The sequence below is a fragment of the Anguilla anguilla genome, chromosome 13 (genome assembly GCF_013347855.1).
Source record: "Anguilla anguilla isolate fAngAng1 chromosome 13, fAngAng1.pri, whole genome shotgun sequence".
Lineage (NCBI taxonomy): Eukaryota > Metazoa > Chordata > Actinopteri > Anguilliformes > Anguillidae > Anguilla > Anguilla anguilla.
Window position 1 is genome coordinate 8228212 of NC_049213.1, and position 18435 is coordinate 8246646.

General features: G+C 45.3%; 1 protein-coding gene across 1 annotated transcript; it reads right to left on the reverse strand.

The window, feature by feature from the left end:
• Positions 1 to 3605: 3605 nt before the first annotated feature.
• On the reverse strand, positions 3606 to 18388 carry ahcy (adenosylhomocysteinase). Its single transcript, XM_035389490.1, has 10 exons — positions 18233 to 18388; positions 16080 to 16270; positions 12938 to 13013; positions 11696 to 11848; positions 8433 to 8545; positions 7731 to 7938; positions 6563 to 6650; positions 5704 to 5821; positions 4813 to 5007; positions 3606 to 4391 (listed from the first exon to the last, which is right to left on the reverse strand). The coding sequence occupies exons 1-10, from the start codon at positions 18258 to 18260 to the stop codon at positions 4260 to 4262; spliced, it is 1302 nt and encodes a 433-aa protein (XP_035245381.1). The 5' UTR covers positions 18261 to 18388; the 3' UTR covers positions 3606 to 4259.
• Between the last annotated feature and the right edge of the window lie 47 nt (positions 18389 to 18435).

Genomic DNA, 18435 nt, shown 5'->3' on the forward strand with positions numbered 1-18435 from the left:
GGGGTGTCCTAGCTTTTACAGTGAGATGGTTTTGGGGTGCCTCAGCTTTCTCATTCAGATGGTTTTGAGGTTTCTCAGCTTTCACAGTCAGATGGTTTTGGGGTATCCTAGCTTTCACAGCCAGATGGTTTTGGGGTGTTATAGCTTTGATGGATTCAGTTTAGTGGTGTTCCAGCTCTGACAGTGAGATGGTTTTGTGGTGCTCCACCGCAGTCAGTACATCAGAGACATAATTACACCATCCATGTGAGAGACAGCTTGTAGGAGCAAAATGCTTTTGTACACGTGAGCAGCAGCCAAAGCCTGACAAATGACTCTTCTCTGAGATTTATATGGGCCAAACTAAAAGAATTTCATTCTTCAAGCTGAGGACAGCAGAACACAACACTGCTATTCATCACACCACAAATACGAACTGCAATTTTACCCCAAATTGCAGAAGCCAAACGTCATTCTCTTTTTATTTCATTTTATTGTATTGAGAAGGTTACTTTTGTACCCAGAGGTGGAGACATAATTAATACATTTCTCCATAGAGTTGTATTGGATTCATACCCAAAACAGTTTTGAGCCAAATGGACCAAATTATTTTTTAACCCATTGAAGAGTAGGTTATTTTGGAATGTTCTAGAACTTTCCATTACCAGTAGTGATTGTTACATCAGCATTTGAATGTTCAGTTTAGAATACTCTAATCACACATTTGTGATCTTACACCTTAAAAGGTTAAATTATTAGTGAATGCCTGTTACTTTAAATCTAAACCTATTGGTTCTCCTCTCAGACAATAGTATTATTGATGTTATTTGTTTCTTTCTTAACCTCAAGATTTTGGTTTCCTCCTTAATTACATCGATGTTCACTATAACATGCACACTTGGATCGAGTTGGGGGGGGTAGATGTATACATGGGAGTCTGTATACATGCGGGTAGGGTACCTCCACTTCTGCTTTTCCGTTGATGTACCAACCGTCAAAACATCAGTCACCCTGTTTTATTAAAGGTGTTGTGTTTCTGAGCTTTGAATGCACTAGCTGTTTTTATTTCAGGTCAGTCAATCAAGTTCTCCAGGTAGGGTTTGTTCTGTACTCATCTTGCGCTGTCCTGGCAGAGACACTTCGAGTTAGCTTGTTTCTCTTAGCTGGGCAGAAGCGCGTCTGGCCTTGTTTTGTGCATTCCTCAGAGCGCCGACAGCTGGCGAGAGCGCCCTGCCCGCACGAACGCTGGGCGAAGGAGTGGGCGGCCATGTTCCCGCTATCACCCGCTAAAACAGCGCGGGGAAGTGACAGCACACTCAGGCAGGCGCCCCACAACACCTAGAGCTCGTCAGGAGGAAGCGCTGTCATTGAAAACACCCTTTCTTCACAAGATACAGGATATACCCAGGCCTGTTTTTTAGGCTCCTAAACTTACCCCCCCCCCCCAAGAAAACAGCAGCCCCCTGTAAAAAAAAGAAAAAAAAAGGGGGAAAAGATCAAAGCCGGTTGAGAGAGAGAGAGCGTCAGTCTTTCGGAGCTCAGAGCCCAGAGTAACGACCTGGCTGTAAACATTGGCCAGGCCCCGGCCGGCCCCGCACAGGTAATAAAAGGCCTTCAGGAAGCGGAGAGCGCCACAGAGCCGCTATTTCGGCTTCCAGATGTGCCGGCTGTTTCCCATCGAGGGTGAAAACTTTAAAAGGCTACGCGTCTCCAGAGGCCGCTTTGCCGCACCTTTCGCCGTTCCACTCGGGCTAATGGCGCGCAGGCGGTTCCCGTCACCTCGCCCGTCGTCATAGCGATGGCCCCTCTGCTGTCGCCGGGAGGAGCGACCCTCCTTTCGGGTCCCGTCGGGGAGCTGTGACCGACGCCACCAATCGCGCATACCGGCGGCAGACAGCTCCAATTATAGCAATCTGGCCAAAACCTGGAAGCGCTTTCGAAAATTGGTGCACTTCACCCATTATGCCCCCTTAAAAAACAGAATCGGCCGAAATCGCGAGGCTTTTGATGTTTCCCCCGAGTGACGTCTCGGGACTTCGTTTTGAAGAGCGTCCCGCTTTCTTATGAACCCCGTTTGACAGCACAACAATGGACAGAGGCCACCGGGTGAATAAAACTCCTCTATATGACAACAAGCAAAGGTGCTTTGAGTTTCTGTCTTAATGTGTGAAAAGGGGCGTAAAATGGCTTTTAGAGTTCCCCAGCAACGTCCCCCCTTTTTTTTTAGGTTCTCTCACACCCCACTCATCTTCCCCCTCTATCCTATATTCTCCCCCTGCACTAACAATGCCATAAAAAAGTATTTTCTCCCATCCTGATTTTCTGTATTATTGCATATTTGTCACACTGAATGGTTTCAGACAAAAGGTCATATTAGACAAAGGAAACCTGAGTAAACATAAAACGCATTTTTTAATTTTTCATTTAATAACAAGTTATCAAAAACACCCATTGTGCCCTTAAACTTAATAACTGGTTGCACCTTTATCAGCAGTAACTGCAACCAAACTCTTTTTTCATCAGTCTTACACATTGTTGTGGAGGAATTTTAGCCCACCCTTCTTCGCAGAACTTAATTCAGACAAATCGGTAGGTTTTCAAGAATAAACTGCTCGTTTCAGGTCCTGCCACAGCATCTCTACTGGGTTCACGTCAGTAGTCAGTACTTTGGTTAGGTCCCTCCATAACTTTAATTTAGTTTCCTTGCAGCCGTTCGGATCCAGACCTTTGTGTTTTCGATTGTCAGGCTGCATAACCCAATTACAGTTCAGCTTCAGCTCACAGACAGTTGCCCGGACATTCTCCTTAAACATTTTCTGGTACAGGGCAGGGTTCAGTTCCTTCAGTAGTGGCAAGTGGTCCAGGTCCCAAGGCAACAAAGCGTCCCCACACCATCACACTACCACCACCACGTCCCCACACCATCACACTACCACCACCACGTCTGACTGTAGGTATGATGTTCTTACTATGAAATGCCAGTTTTGCTTCATGCCAGACATAATGGGCCCTATGTCTTCCAAAAAGTTCCACTTTTGACTCATTTGTCCAAAGAACTAAACAGTAGGTAGTATGTTTAGTAGATATTTCATATTTTGAAGACATACTAGTTCGGTGGGCGTTTCTCTGCCCAGGTTGTTTGTGGCCAAGTGAAAGTGAATACAAGGTAATAAATTCAAGAAGCCTTTCATTTTTCAGCGCAACTTGCCAGTCGCCTTGTGAGCGCATGTTCATATTATATTTGTACTCATAACTCATATTGTTCCCCTCATAAAATAAGTTTCTTTTTTTCGCTTCCACATAAAATCACCATCAGACAAAGGAGCACCAATTTCTCCAGATCTAAACAGAAACACCTGCAATACCATCTACACAGGATGCTACCATTTGCGAGTTAAATCAAAGGGGGTTTTTCATACATGCATGCTCTGTCACACACAAATGCTCACACACACACGCACACATGCATGCACACACACACTAATACATACACTCACATACTAATCTTCATGAATCCACACACCCTAATTTGCATGCATGCACACTCACAATAATGCACATACATGCAAACACACGTACATAGACACAGACAAACAAAACAAAAAAAAAACAACAAAGACAGACCGTTTTATTATAATCTGCCTTTTATTTGAGAAAAGCACATCCTCCTTCATTAAGAGGCACTCGTCCATGGAACCCCGCCCTGGGTGCGTCTTGGATGAGTTAAGAACGTCATTGGCTGGATGAACATCGCACAGAGGTAGGAAACAATGAACTGATCACATCCTGCTCGACAGGTTCAGCTCCTGTCCTTCGCAGCGCAAGTGGAAGTTTCTGCAGAGACCGGGCGATGCAGTTGCGGGCAGATGCGGACAGGGGGCGCCAGACGGGCTCTGGAGGAGGACGGCCGGCGAGGCCTGACTTTAAGTGCTTCTGGCATTTCTACAGAACGCGGTCGGACAGCAGCTGGACCGGGGGTGGGGGGGGGGGGGGGGGGGGGGGGGCGCGGGGGAGGGGAGGGAGAAGAGCTACCGGGGCATCGCTAACAAGCATGACGAACAGACGAAAGGAGCCGCTAAGCTAGGAACGTAGCAGGGGACACGGCGAGCAGCGATGCGTGCGTGTAGCCTGGTGTGAGGTGCACGTACATAAACGGACTGAAAGCTTCGGGGTGTTTAGGGACACACGTCCTCTCCCTGCCCAGACACACAGGTGCACGCAGAACCCCCCCCCGTTCCGCCCCGCGGGCGTGGCCGCGTGGCTCCGCCCCCACCTCCCCGTTAGTAGCGGTAATGGTCGGGTTTGAATGGGCCCGTCTGTGGGATCCCCAGGTATTTGGCCTGTTTGTCCGAGAGCTTGGTCAGCTTCACGCCCAGCTTATCCAGATGAGCTGCAGCTACCTCCTCATCCAGCTAGAGAAAGAGAGGGGGAGAGAGAGAGAGAGAGTGTTCGGTTTGAGTATATAGACTCCAGCCTCTGTTCCAGTAAAAGGATTCAATGATATTACGTGCGTAAATAATGCCTAAATATGCATATGTACTGACATAAATACGCATATATACCAAGATAAAATGTGTATATGTACTAATATAAATATTCATTTAGCGGGTGCTTGCTGGTGTTGGTCCACAGCTTGTTCCCTCCGTTACCTGGGCAACGTGATTGCTAATTACGCCTTGCCCTGTGTCGCTACCGAGGGGCCTACCCTCTTGTCCAGGAAGTAGACCCCTAGCGGGTACTTGCTGGTGTAGGTCCACAGTTCGTTCCCTCCGTTACCCTGGGAAACGTGACTGCCTATCACGCCTCGCCCTGCGGAGCTACCGAGGGGCCTACCTTCTTGGGCAGGAAGTAGACCCCCAGCGGGTACTTGCTGGTGTTGGTCCACAGCTCGATCTGGGCCAGGACCTGGTTGGTGAAGGAGTTGCTCATGACGAAGCTGGGGTGGCCCATGGCGCAGCCCAGGTTGACCAGGCGCCCCTCCGCCAGGAGGATGACGTGGCGCCCGCTCTTCAGCCGGTAGCGGTCCACCTGAAACCGCGGGCCGGACCACAATCAGAAACGGCCCGATCGGCGGCCAAACCGCTGTGCACAGCGCACAGCGCTCATCTCCGATCAAGAGAAAGACTGAAGGACACAATGACCGGGGGATGGCCTGATGCAGGTTAGAACACCAGCCCGTTTAAGACGTTCACGTATAAATAAAGCACATTCAATAAAGTCACAATGCCCACTCACAATGGACGGCTCCACTAACTTCTGTCAACAAAAGAAGAGCTAGTCCTGCACAAAGAAATACAAACGGGCTAATTTGTCAATTTTTCAAAAATATTGCATCCCTGCCCCATTTGTTACAGCTGATGCAGACACCTACACAAGTCTTCAGATTGCCAAACAATAAACCGCCAGATATGGCTGTGAAACAAACTCTTTAATGCAATTCAAAAATCCAGCAGAAACACTGAAAATATGTCGCTTCCTTCACTTTTCTGACATGTTACAACATCACGATTTCAATTCGATAGTTTGAATTTTATTAAGAATATAAAATGTGTCCAAACAACCAACAGCCCTCAAAATTGAATACAACTGAGGACAAATGGATTTTTCAGTAAAAAAAAAAAAATATATATATATACTGAACCCCTTTGTTTTATCACCATAACAGACCCCGGGGGTTAGCGGTATTCTGCAGAGCAGCGAAAGGCAGCGCCATCGAAGGCTGACCTGAGGTTTGATGTTGATCTTCTCCGCGGCGTTTTCGTTCAGCCACTTCACGTCGATCTCGCAGTCGAAGTGGCCGATGTTGCAGACGATTGCGTCGTCCTTCATGTTCTCAAAGTGCCTGCAGGGAACGCACACACGATCACGTGACGCGTGGAGATCTTGGGACACTGAACGAGTGGCTCTTCCTGCCTCGCCTGTGGACATGGCAGCACTCGATGCGAATGACAGAAATCATTTCCCACCGTGTAATTCTATCATTATCATTCGATTATCCTTGATTTTAACAGGAAAACCCCCCTTGAGAAAGACATCTTTTACAAGGGATGTCAAGGGCGGTTCACATTTCAACCTGCGCTCAGCCACAGACGGCATCACCGTTATCGCCTCTGAACACGCTGCTCAAATCGCACGTTGCGTTGAGCGCAATTTTCAGCTCCGCCGTGATCACGGTGTTCAGTCGCCTTTAAATTGCCGGTAACGCCGCAAACGTTAAATTACGTGAGAGCGGCCTTGGGAAGATGCCGGTTTCCGGCGGTTTTGGAAGTCTTTTTGCCTGGAATTTTGCGGCTGCTAGAACCTGCCGTCGACAAACGATATTCCGAATAAGATGGGAGTCTCCCGGTGCCGATTTCAGTTTGGCCCAACAGCCACGAAAGAGCTCACAGCTGCCACCAGCATTAGTGATACAGGAACTTCTGAACTACACTTCAGCCAACCGTCCACAGGGAACTTTAAATCTCTCTAGCTCTGCGTGTGACTTGTGAACGATGTTAATTTCTTGAAGCATAATGGGGGAATATTAAGACCATCTTACAAAGGACAGAATTGAATGAAACGCTCTGAGGAAGCACAGGTCTACCTGCCCATCAGGATGTCTTCACAGCCTGTGGTGGTCACAAAGATGTTGCCTTCTTTACTGGCCTCGTCCATGGTGGTGACCTCATACCCTGAAACAGACCACGCCCCCTCGGTTAACATGGAACAAATCACATTAAAACTTCACAACGGCCCCACCCACCACAACCAGGAAATCAAAATGCAGTTGGCGTACTTCAGTAGAAATCGTTGTTCTCAATGAAACCGTGAACAAATTGAGCTCTGTGGACGTCTATGAGTAAGTCTGTGTCTTCATAATTGAAAATACATTGCTGTTGAGTTTTTCCCAAATGTTAATTTTTGGTGAATTGGGCACCACAAAAATATTCTAAAAATAGCTGAAGCAAATATCAAGAAAATTTGTCACGTATCAGCAAAACTATTTTGGATCGCTACAGTTGATGGACAGTACACTGGGTAAGTGGAAACAGAATAGGCCTTGCCACTGTTCATTCCAAGTTATTCAAGAGGTAGGCGTATATTCATTAGATCAGCCTTCAAATAGACAATAGCTATTCAATAGACAAAGAGTCAAGTACTCTTGGAGCACATATTTATTCTTTGTAGGCCAAAATTGCATATGCAGGAGTAGCTTACAAGATAAGAGCACATATAGTGTGGGAGACAAATATATTTTCGCTTGCAAGCATCATGCATTTCTGTTCTTAATCAGTGTCTCCCTTTTAAATTGTTTTGGCTTGGAACCACTGCCAACTGTAAGAGATGTTAACTTCATTTTGCGAATTTCCACGAATAGCCAAATTTAACGTTCATCAACGTCTGCAGCTTATCAGTCCACTAAATCCTGGTAAGTATTAGAAAGGAGGTGGACAGATGTCAAGTGCTAATTCACTAATTCCTGTCCTGGTGTTCTGTGAAATAAAGCTGGAGGAAACGGTCTGCAATGGCTTTAAGGTCTGTGTAAAACAGGAGTTGGGGGGAGTTTATTCGAGTAATCGCAAGGACAAATCAGCTCGCAAGAAAATCGTACTGTCCCACCTCTACGCTAAGCTCAGAAAATACAGAGAGACGAAAGACATATCATATACATTATTACATGTACCCATCCACAACCATAAACAAATTATACACGTCCTGCTCGCACGCATACGCATACACACACACACGCACACAATCTCACGCGCACACACCTTCCATGGCGGCTTGCAGGGCGTTGATCGGGTCGATCTCCGTGACGATGACTCGGGCGCCGAACCCGCGCAAGGCCTGCACACAGCCTTTGCCCACGTCCCCGTAACCGGCGACAACCGCCACCTTCCCCGCGATCATCACGTCCGTGGCGCGCTTGATCCCGTCAATCAGCGACTCCCGACAGCCGTAGAGATTATCGAACTTACTCTGTATACAAATAAAACATGACAACCATAGAGATTATCAAACTTACTCTGTGTACAAATAAAACATGACAACCATAGAGATTATAAAATTTACTCTGTGTACAAAGAACATGAAGACCATAGATATTATCAAATTTACTCCATGTACAAAGAGAACATGACAACCATAGAGATTACCAAACAAAAATATACATGTAATGGAAATAAAAGTGTAACGGAAATAGAAATGTAACGGAAATATACAAATATCAAACGTAAATGTAACAAATGTATATGTATCCAAAATATAAAATTTACAGAAATATAGATGAAATCAAAATATTAATGTAACGGAAATAAATACGTAATGGAAGCAAACGTAATGAATATAAATATGTAATGGAATTCTAAAGGTAATGCAAGTATAAATATAACAGAAACATAAATGTAATGGATAACAGCGTCACACAAGCCCAGCCCCATTCCGGAAGTTTCCCTGCCGGGTGCCCAGCGCACCTTGGTGACGGAGTCGTTGACGTTGATGGCGGGAACCTTCAGCTCGCCCTTCTTCAGCATCTTGTACAGGTTGTGCACCCCGGTGGTGGTCTCCTCCGAGAGTCCTTTGATGCCTGAGGGCAGACAGGGGAAGGGGATACTCAGCGGGAGAAGCCGACAGGAAAAGGCTTGTTTCCCAGCAGGAAGCTGGTCAGGTGTTACTTAAGGTGAGCCACAGGAAAAGGCTTGTTTCCCAGCAGGAAGCTGGTCAGGTGCTACTTAAGGTGAGCCACAGGAAAAGGCTGTTTCCCAGCAGGAAGCTGGTCAGGTGCTACTTAAGGTGAGCTGCACAGACACGGTGCTGGAGCTACGTGAGCTGTCAGAATCAGGCTTATATTAACAGCACCGTTAAAGCTGCAGAACACAGCACCGCTGAGGAAAAACCCTGCTCCGACCCCCAGCTTTGCATTGCGCTTGCCTGCCCCCTAGTGGTCCCACACTGCATGTGCGATATCGAGATGAAGCTGTCAGCTGTTCCAGAGACAGCCCTGTGCACTATAGAGCAATGCTGCCACCTAGAGCACGACATGGAGAACTACAAGCCTCATCGCTGCTGAAAAGCATGCAATGTAGAACAAGACAGCAGCGAATCAAATTTAGAGTGAGATTAGGGTAAATAATATCTACAATTATGAAATATGGTATTTGCAAATTAAAACAAGTTGCAATTATGCATGAACTTTGAAAACTACATTGCACTTATATTGTATTTTGAGCATACTGAGCATATTTAATCTGAGCATCATAACGGCTCAGCTCACACAGAGATGGATATGTTAAATATTCAAATATACAGCCTCAAATTGGCTGGAAAAGCACAGTCCCTCCCCATCACATTGCAACTATCTGTCAGATTTGCACACACATTTACAGATCACACCCCACGCATTTCTGAATACTTCTGGCACTGACTTAAGGGACAAAAATGGGTCCCAAAATGCTTTGCCTGAAGGGCTGATGAGGATTGTGCAGAATCTGCGAGTCATGATGGAAATTTGTAAACTGCATTTCCTTGTGAAACATTTTCAAATTGTAATGCATGATTTGCCAACGAACTGTTTTTTTATATACGAGATACTGCTGAAAATGTCTTGCATATTTACAAGTAGCGTTCTAGGGTTCTATATCTCACTTCTCACCACTTACACAAACCCCTCCCCCGAGCACCGAAGTTGCTAGATCGCTGTAGCCGATTATAAGCTATCAGAGCGTTCAGTTGATTGACAGACAGGTGCATTTAATAGCTTTAGTCCATCAAGAAAGGGCATGCTTTTTTTGTTTCCTCTAACAGAATGTTAATTAGAAGCACATCATGCACAAATTGCATTAGGCCTACTAAAAAAAATAAATAAAAAAAAATAAAAATAATAATAATACTAATAAAACAGTTGTGCTACCATGTCTCTGTTTTTATTTCCTTAAAGTTTGTTTTGGAACAACCTGCTGTAGGCTACACTGCAAGCTTTGATCTCTGATAGAGAACCTGTTGTCCCTGATGTTTTTGTAACGGGGGAAGGAGATCTCAGCAACACCTCTGTACACAGTCCTTGTCAAACACTTCTGACAAGGACTGGAATTTCGATCCCAGCGCATTCTAGAGTCTACACTGTCGCACTTTGTTTCTCCCAGGGTTTGGCACTGTTGTTCCGCGGACCTGACGGTAATGAGCGGCACCTGCGGTAAATATCGCTCTCCTGCTCGCTTTAATTCCGGCATTCTCGTGCTAAACCAGAGTAGCGGTCCTTCGGCCTGTGTGTAAAAAAATGAGCTTTTCTGTGATGCAGCGGCGAGCGGGGGTGCGGCGCCGTGGAAACCCTCCCCACGGGACGAGCAGCAGCCGCGGTCGGCAGGTCACATGGGAAGTAAACCATTTGAGCTATACTAGGCAGTAAGTTTACATTCATACATCAGATAGCTGAAATACTGAATATGGTTACGGGATGAACCAAAATTCGCTCTCGGCTCAACATCACGTCTCAGTCAGCGATATTATAGCTGCACACTATGCCTTCCACAACACACTGACCTTCAGAGCCCTAACATGTATTCTTATGTTCTAGATGGGCTAAATGGCCTGTTCTCCTCATTATGTGTTCTTATGTTCTTATGTTCTAGATGGGCTGAATGGCCTGTTCTCCTCATTATGTGTTCTTATGTTCCTATGTTCTAGATAGGCTGAATGGCCTGTTCTCCTCATTATGTGTTCTTATGTTCTAGATGGGCTGAATGGCCTGTTCTCCTCATTATGTGTTCTTATGTTCTAGATGGGCTGAATGGCCTGTTCTCCTCATTATACAGTCTTATGTTCTAGATGGGCTGAATGGCCTGTTCCCCTCATTATATATACACTTATGTTCTAGATGGGCTGAAAGGCCTGGTCTCCTTGCTTCGAGCCAATGTTAGCTATCTAGCAAGTCTCCATTAATTTGACAGCAGACGCTTGACAAGAAACCTTGTCAAAATACCTTTCTGTTGAGCTCCGACTGATGAAAAATATTCTAACTGGGTAAGAGAAGCTTGGCTCAAAAGATTGAGAACCCTTGACTTTGGATATGGATGAAAGAACTGTACATTAAAAACACTGCAGTTAGGTCACAGCAGTAAAAATAGCTTATTCATAGGTGAAACAGATAGGATGTGTTCATGTTGTTGTACATACTTTGAATGGTGTCACATTGGCATGGTTAACCTTTATGAGTGCTTTAGCTATATGTATACTGGTCTGGGTGGGCTGTTAGCCAGGTCTGTGTCTCTCTCTGGTCTGGGTGTGCTGTTATCCAGGTCTGTGTCTCTCTCTGGTCTGGGTGTGCTGTTATCCAGGTCTGTCTCTCTCTCTGGTCTGGGTGTGCTGTTGGCCAGGTCTGAGTCTCTCTCTGGTCTGGGTGTGCTGTTATCCAGGTCTGTGTCTCTCTCTGGTCTGGGTGTGCTGTTAGCCAGGTCTGTGTCTCTCTCTGGTCTGGGTGTGCTGTTGGCCAGGTCTGTGTCTCTCTCTGGTCTGGGTGTGCTGTTGGCCAGGTCTGAGTCTCTCTCTGGTCTGGGTGTGCTGTTATCCAGGTCTGTCTCTCTCTCTGGTCTGGGTGTGCTGTTAGCCAGGTCTGTGTCACTGCTGCTTATGCATCTCAGGTGAAACCAACAGTGTTCCCTCCCACTGTGGGATGCGGAATGTGTGTGTCTGCTAAATTAATGCAATGTGATGTAATGCTATGCAATTTAATGGAAGTTACCGGCAAGCAGTTTAGGGTACTTCTGGTGAACCAGGTTGGTGAGATCACCGCCATCGTCCAGGATCATGTTGAGGGGCTGGCCGTCTTTGAAGTAGATGGTCTGCTCTATGCACCAGATGTACTCCTCATCCGTCTCCCCTTTCCACGCGTACACTGCAATGCACAGAGAGTTCAGAACAGGCTCCCTGCTCAAATTCCAAAAAACAGTCGCGCGCACGTGCACACACACACACACGCACATGCGCATACAAACACAACCCTGCCCACATTTCAGGGGGCAAAATGTTGCACTTAAATGCAAGTGTACACAAGCTTTCAAAAAAATAAAAAAAGGCTTGGTCACTCTTCCCTCTTCAAGAAGAGTGCTTTAACATTTCAGATTTGATTTTGGAACAGCCAGAGGGGCCATCATTATGTCATTTTTATAAAAATCATTTTGACACAAAACAAAAAAATTCTTTCCCAAGTGACAAGTGAAATATTCCATATGTTTTAGCCCTCCTGCCGTTTTCTAAATTTTTTATTTACATCAGCTTTGAATATAGATCCCAACATGTACCTAGGACACGAGCCTACCAAAGTTCAAAACAAATAAGTATTCCAGAACTGCAGTGCAAAGGTGTTCTGGGTATGGATTTAAACAGTCTGTGATGAGGACAGACTGAGGGGGAGGGTTCAGCCAGAGTGTCTAGGATTTTTAGGACACTGGCCTGATCTCACCTAGCAACCTCCGGTTAATCTTTACTATCCTATGTCACATGACATTTTTTTCTGTTTTTTTTTTGATGAGTTAATGCTCCTCTGCCTCTATCTGCCCTCCTGATATAACATTATTAAAAAATGAAAGACTGCAATTTCAGTACAGCTTAACCTCAATGTAAAAACAGCAACTGATTGGCTGCTTTGTATGATAAAGTTTTTAAAGAGGTTAATCATTTAGCAACTTTCAACAGATACAAAATTGCATGAGAACATAAAAATTTACAGGCACACAAAAACGCCCGCTGTCAGTCGTCTTGTGCTTCTGGAGGGAAAAATATTAGGCAAACTGGCTGTTGAGTGTGAGTCTGTTCTCCCCGTGTCAGTTTAATCAGTGCTTCACTGATTAAACCAGGGACACCTTCGCCAGTTACGTTCAGCCTATCGCTGAGGTGTACGAGGCTCCGCAGCGACCGGACAGGACCAGCCAAATCTGGGATCGGGAGGCAAACTGTAACACATTTATCGATTTTATTCAGTCACCTGGAAAACCAGCCTTGGCAATAGCGGCAGCTGCGTGGTCTTGAGTGGAGAAAATGTTACAGCTGGACCACTGGACCTGAAGAGAGAGAATTTTTTTTTTAAAACACCTTAAAACATGATGTACAACATGCATCCACATCTTGTCGAAAACAGTTTACGTTTGGATAGTTTCTCACAAGTACTCAGTTTTTCTTTTTTAACAAAACAAAATTTTCCAAAAAATAAATAATTTATAAAAATAAAAAAAGATTTAAAAAAACTAACAAAGAAAAGATATATATAAAAACAAACTAGAGGTACTTCAAATGATACCAACAGAGAATATTAAAAAGCAACCAAGGCATTGAACATAAAAGCCAGGAGGAATATACAGAAATGGACAGTCAGACTAACAGCCAAATGGGCAAAACAGGGGGAGGGTCAGATCTCCCTGCAATGGGAAAGCAGACCCGAAACGCCCCCAACCTGTCTACAAACAAGGGACAGAACAAACTAAAACAAAACCAAAAACAAAGACCACTAAAGCAAATGAACCAGAGTCCGAAAACAAAAAAGGGAATCAAGAGAGGAAGAGAGACGGAGAGAGAGACGGAGAGAATGAGTAACATTTTTCAAGGACACAAGAATAATCTACATTACGCATTCTTTTCCCACACATTTAACTCAACCTTAACACACAGCGAGGACACCGCGCCATATCGCTGCGTGTTCTTTAACGCAGTGAGGACACAGCACTGTGTGTGTGTTTAACACACTGAGGACACTGCACTGTGTGTGTTTAACACACTGAGGACACAGCATTGTGTGTGTTTAACACACTGAGGACACAGCACTGTGTGTGTTTAACACACTGAGGACACAGCACTGTGTGTGTTTAACACACTGAGGACACAGCACTGTGTGTGGTTAACACACTGAGGACACAGCACTGTGTGTGTTTAACACACTGAGGACACTGCACTGTGTGTGTTTAACACAGTGAGGACACAGCACTGTGTGTGTTTAACACACTGAGGACACTGCACTGTGTGTGTTTAACACAGTGAGGACACAGCACTGTGTGTGTTTAACACACTGAGGACACTGCACTGTGTGTGTTTAACACACTGAGGACACAGCATTGTGTGTGTTTAACACACTGAGGACACAGCACTGTGTGTGTTTAACACACTGAGGACACAGCACTGTGTGTGTTTAACACAGTGAGGACACAGCACTGTGTGTGTTTAACACACTGAGGACACTGCACTGTGTGTGTTTAACACACTGAGGACACTGCACTGTGTGTGTTTAACACAGTGAGGACACAGCACTGTGTGTGTTTAACACACTGAGGACACAGCACTGTGTGTGTGTTTAACACACAGAGGACACAGCACTGTGTGTGTTTAACACAGTGAGGACACAGCACTGTGTGTGTTTAACACACTGAGGACACAGCACTGTGTGTGTGTTTAACACACTGAGGACACAGCACTGTGTGTGTTTAACACAGTGAGGACACAGCACTGTGTGTGTGTTTAACACACTGAGGACACTGCACTGTGTGTGTTTAACACACTGAGGACACTGAGCTGTGTGTGTTTAACACACTGAGGACACTGCACTGTGTGTGTTTAACACACTGAGGACACTGCACTGTGTGTGTTTAACACACTGAGGACACTGCACTGTGTGTGTTTAACACACTGAGGACACTGCACTGTGTGTGTTTAACACACTGAGGACACTGAGCTGTGTCACTGTGCTTGTTTAACACACTGAGCTGTGTGTGTTTAACACAGTAAGGACACTGCACTGTGTCACTGTGCTTGTTTAACACTGAGGACACTGAGCTGTGTCACTGTGCTTGTTTAACACACTGAGCTGTGTGTGTTTAACACAGTGAGGACACTGCACTGTGTCACTGTGCTTGTTTAACACACTGAGCTGTGTGTGTTTAACAAAGTGAGGACACTGCACTATGTCACTGTGCTTGTTTAACACAGTGGGGACACTGAGCTGTGTCACTGTGCTTGTTTAACACAGTGAGGACACTGCACTGTGTCACTGTGCTTGTTTAACACACTGAGAACACTGCACTGTGTCGCTGCATGTTTTACACAGTGATGACACTGTGCTTTATTCTTTTTATATTCTAGCACTCGCAATCTATTTTGATGCTGCAGCCTCTGTCCTCGTGAGTTCATGTTCTGAGAAAGAATCCACAGCCTCTCCGTGTTTGTTTCATGAGAGCCAAGTCCAAGTTGCGTGAAAATGTGTGTTTATGTTCAGTTTTGCATGGGGTACAAAACAATTTACCCCCACTTTCATGAAAAACATTGGGGCATTGTTTAGCATGATCCTTAGCTGTTAATTTAAGTGAAAATAGTTAGCAATATCCATGCCAGTACAGTCAGTGCGGTGAACATTTGTCCGCAAGGAAGTGTGCTTGCTGGCATATGAATTTCAATGGTAAACAGTAATCACTCTGGACCATTTTATGCAAGAATTGTGATTGACTTTTTTGTACACATCCTTCCGATTTGGCCACCATGAGTAAACACTGTGGGGATTGGACAAATTTGCAAGACATCAAAGTTATTGTGGGGACTGTAAAAATGAACGCAAATCAAACAAACAAAACAGCAAAATCCTTGAGGGACTGAATAAGGAAAAAAATCAGATTGACTGACAGCCGACCCAGCCAATCAGCGCCGTGTAACAGTGACTTGTGGCTTGTGCGGATTGTGACATTTATAGGAGAAAAAGCAGAATCTGACATTCAGTGGCAGAGAACTCAGCCTAAAGGAAGCCACGTTGCAGCAGAACTCTCAGGCCCTCGTGAGCCTTGGGGAACGGGGAGTGTAAACACTGCTGTTTGTCCGGTTTTAAACGACTGCGGCGAGGTTCCTGGTGACAGCCTGCTCGCTAATGAGACTGTGAGCGGCAGCTGGCCAACACTCTCTGGCTGTGAGTGCAAACGTGCCAGCGTAACCGGTTAGAGGTTTGCCCGAGGTGGGATTTGAACCCGGGGCCTCTCGCTCGCCCCAAGACGCCGTCATTTTGAACCTGGGTCGTGCCGCCAGACAGCGTTGTCACGGTAACCTGCCACGAGGCCATTCGTCTTTAAGCGCGGCGCTCTGCTGGCTAACCGGCTCACCTCAGCGCCCAGCGCCTGCAGCGTCTCGATCAGCACGGCCGTCTGCAGCGTCATGTGGAGGCAGCCGGCGATGCGTGCGCCCTTCAGCGGCTTGGACGGCCCGTACTTCTCCCTCATCTTCATCAGACCCGGCATCTCGTTCTCCGCGATCTGGATGGCCTTGCGTCCCCAGTCTGCCAGGCTGATATCGGCTGTGGAAGGGCACGGAAGGGATGAGGGGTTACTTACCCATCGGGAAGCCTGAAGCATCTCAATATACCATTTAACTAACCTAACAACTTTTAGCTCTATGCACCATACCGAAAAAAAGAAAAAAATTATTCTCCTAAAGAAACTGCAAAAAACAGAGAAAAATTTACTAAAATGTTCATTCCGCAAACAAGTTAAACACAAAACAGGACATATCGGCAAAATGCATTAGCCCAACCAATTCAGGTAAAACTGCACATCAATGGAAGTTGTCAGTTGCAGTAAAAATATAATCATCCATGTGTAAATCATTCATGTTTAAATCTAATCTGCAGTGATGGATAGCCACCCTGTGGGTGTGCACAGGACGGTCCATCACTAATTTGAATTTGGCAGCCGTCCCACAGCTGTGGCCGGAATCTTCTGGAAATAGCATGTGTGCGCACCTGCTCATAGCCGGCCAAATGTGCCCATCCCTACAGATCCTAACAGCTGCACCCGCTGGGAAATGTAGTCCTCTTCTGACACTAACGCTGATCATTGACCGACACTGGTGTCTCATTGAACTGAGAGAGAGAGACAGAGGGGGTGTGTTTGTGTGTGTGCGCGTACGTGAGGGAGTTGTGGGTGTACGTCTGCGTAGACTGTCGCACTGAGCTGGTAAACTCTTTTGTGACCCCCGGTGCCGTCACCATTACGGTTCCCAGAGTCCCAAATATCGTAATGTTCCGCTGTAGTCTACCGCTGCCCAGCGCAAAGACACATGCGGTATACCGCATCGTTTTGATCCGCAACACACAACAAATAAAGCGTACAATATGTTATGAATTTAACGATAATTCCGTCCATTCGGGATTTAGAAACGTAATTTTAGGCGCGTGTTGTAACGCCGCTTGTAGAAGCACTGGACTCTGGACCTACGAATGAGCAAACGGTCCAAATTCCATTTTGACAGCAACATTAACTTATTCTTCTGAGAAATGTCTGATACTTCAATCGCATTAATACGATACAACTATAAACAATTTTCCAAGTTAATATGTATCAAGTAGCGTAACATTCAGTGCTTTACTGTTACAATCACTGCTACTAAGGAAATAATATAAAACACGATAACGGCACCAAACTATATTCATTTGAACAGCATCCAATTTCGGAAGAAAAAAAAACTGTGCCTTCATTTCCAAGCTCTCCTAGCTGACACTACAAGATTCGTTTAACAGCCCACGTGTTTAACTCAAGTAGTGGTTTGCTGTATTACGTTTCAATCCATTGCCTGGGGCTGTCGATCACAGAAAACTGGCGGCATCGCGTAGTGCATCGTCGGTAATGTAGTGTTTTCTAAAATAACCTGCTGTATATTGTAGGGGGCTTAATCCTCTATATGGACTACAACAACCTTCATGCAACTACATGCGCTGCTGTATGAAACCATGCTGCCCTGATAGGAAGCCAGGAGTTAAATATTACACGTTGTGTTAAAGATAAAGCCAATACGTATACGAGAATGCAGTGAATCTCTCCATTCGATAGAAATATATTGTGTAAAATGTTTACAATCTTATTCCCGTCTCTTCTGCAAACATCATAGTAAGCATTTTACGCAACCCGTTTTTGTTTTAGTTCAATCTGCGGTATCAACGCCTGCAGAACCCACATTAACGCAAATACCTCGCTTGCAAGCTAGCTAGCGAGTTAGCCTGTGAGCGCTTATCACATTGGAGCTGCATGGCAAGTTAAACAGCTGGTTAACTAGTATTGCGTGTATGAATTAATCCAATACAAACATTGCCTAAAACGATATGCAAATACAATCATTAGAAGTACCTATGAACTCTATAGTGTATTGCTACAATTCAAAAGAGATTTATAGCTAGCTAACCCTAAATATATATTTTAGAAAGAACAAACTGTTAGCGCACAAAGGAGATAAACACGGTACTTTGAAATGATCAGATACTGACCGACTTTGAAAGGTAGCTTCTCCGACATGTTGGTATATTTTCTGTAGTTTCCAAGCAAAATGAATCCTGTTCACCGCCGGATATTGACAGGGAAGGGAAGGACCGTAATGTGGACTTGATTATATGTACTACTGGTTTCTTAACATATTCATTAGCTTTCTTCTGTCAATCATACAGCTTTTGCTACCAATAGGACGAAATGG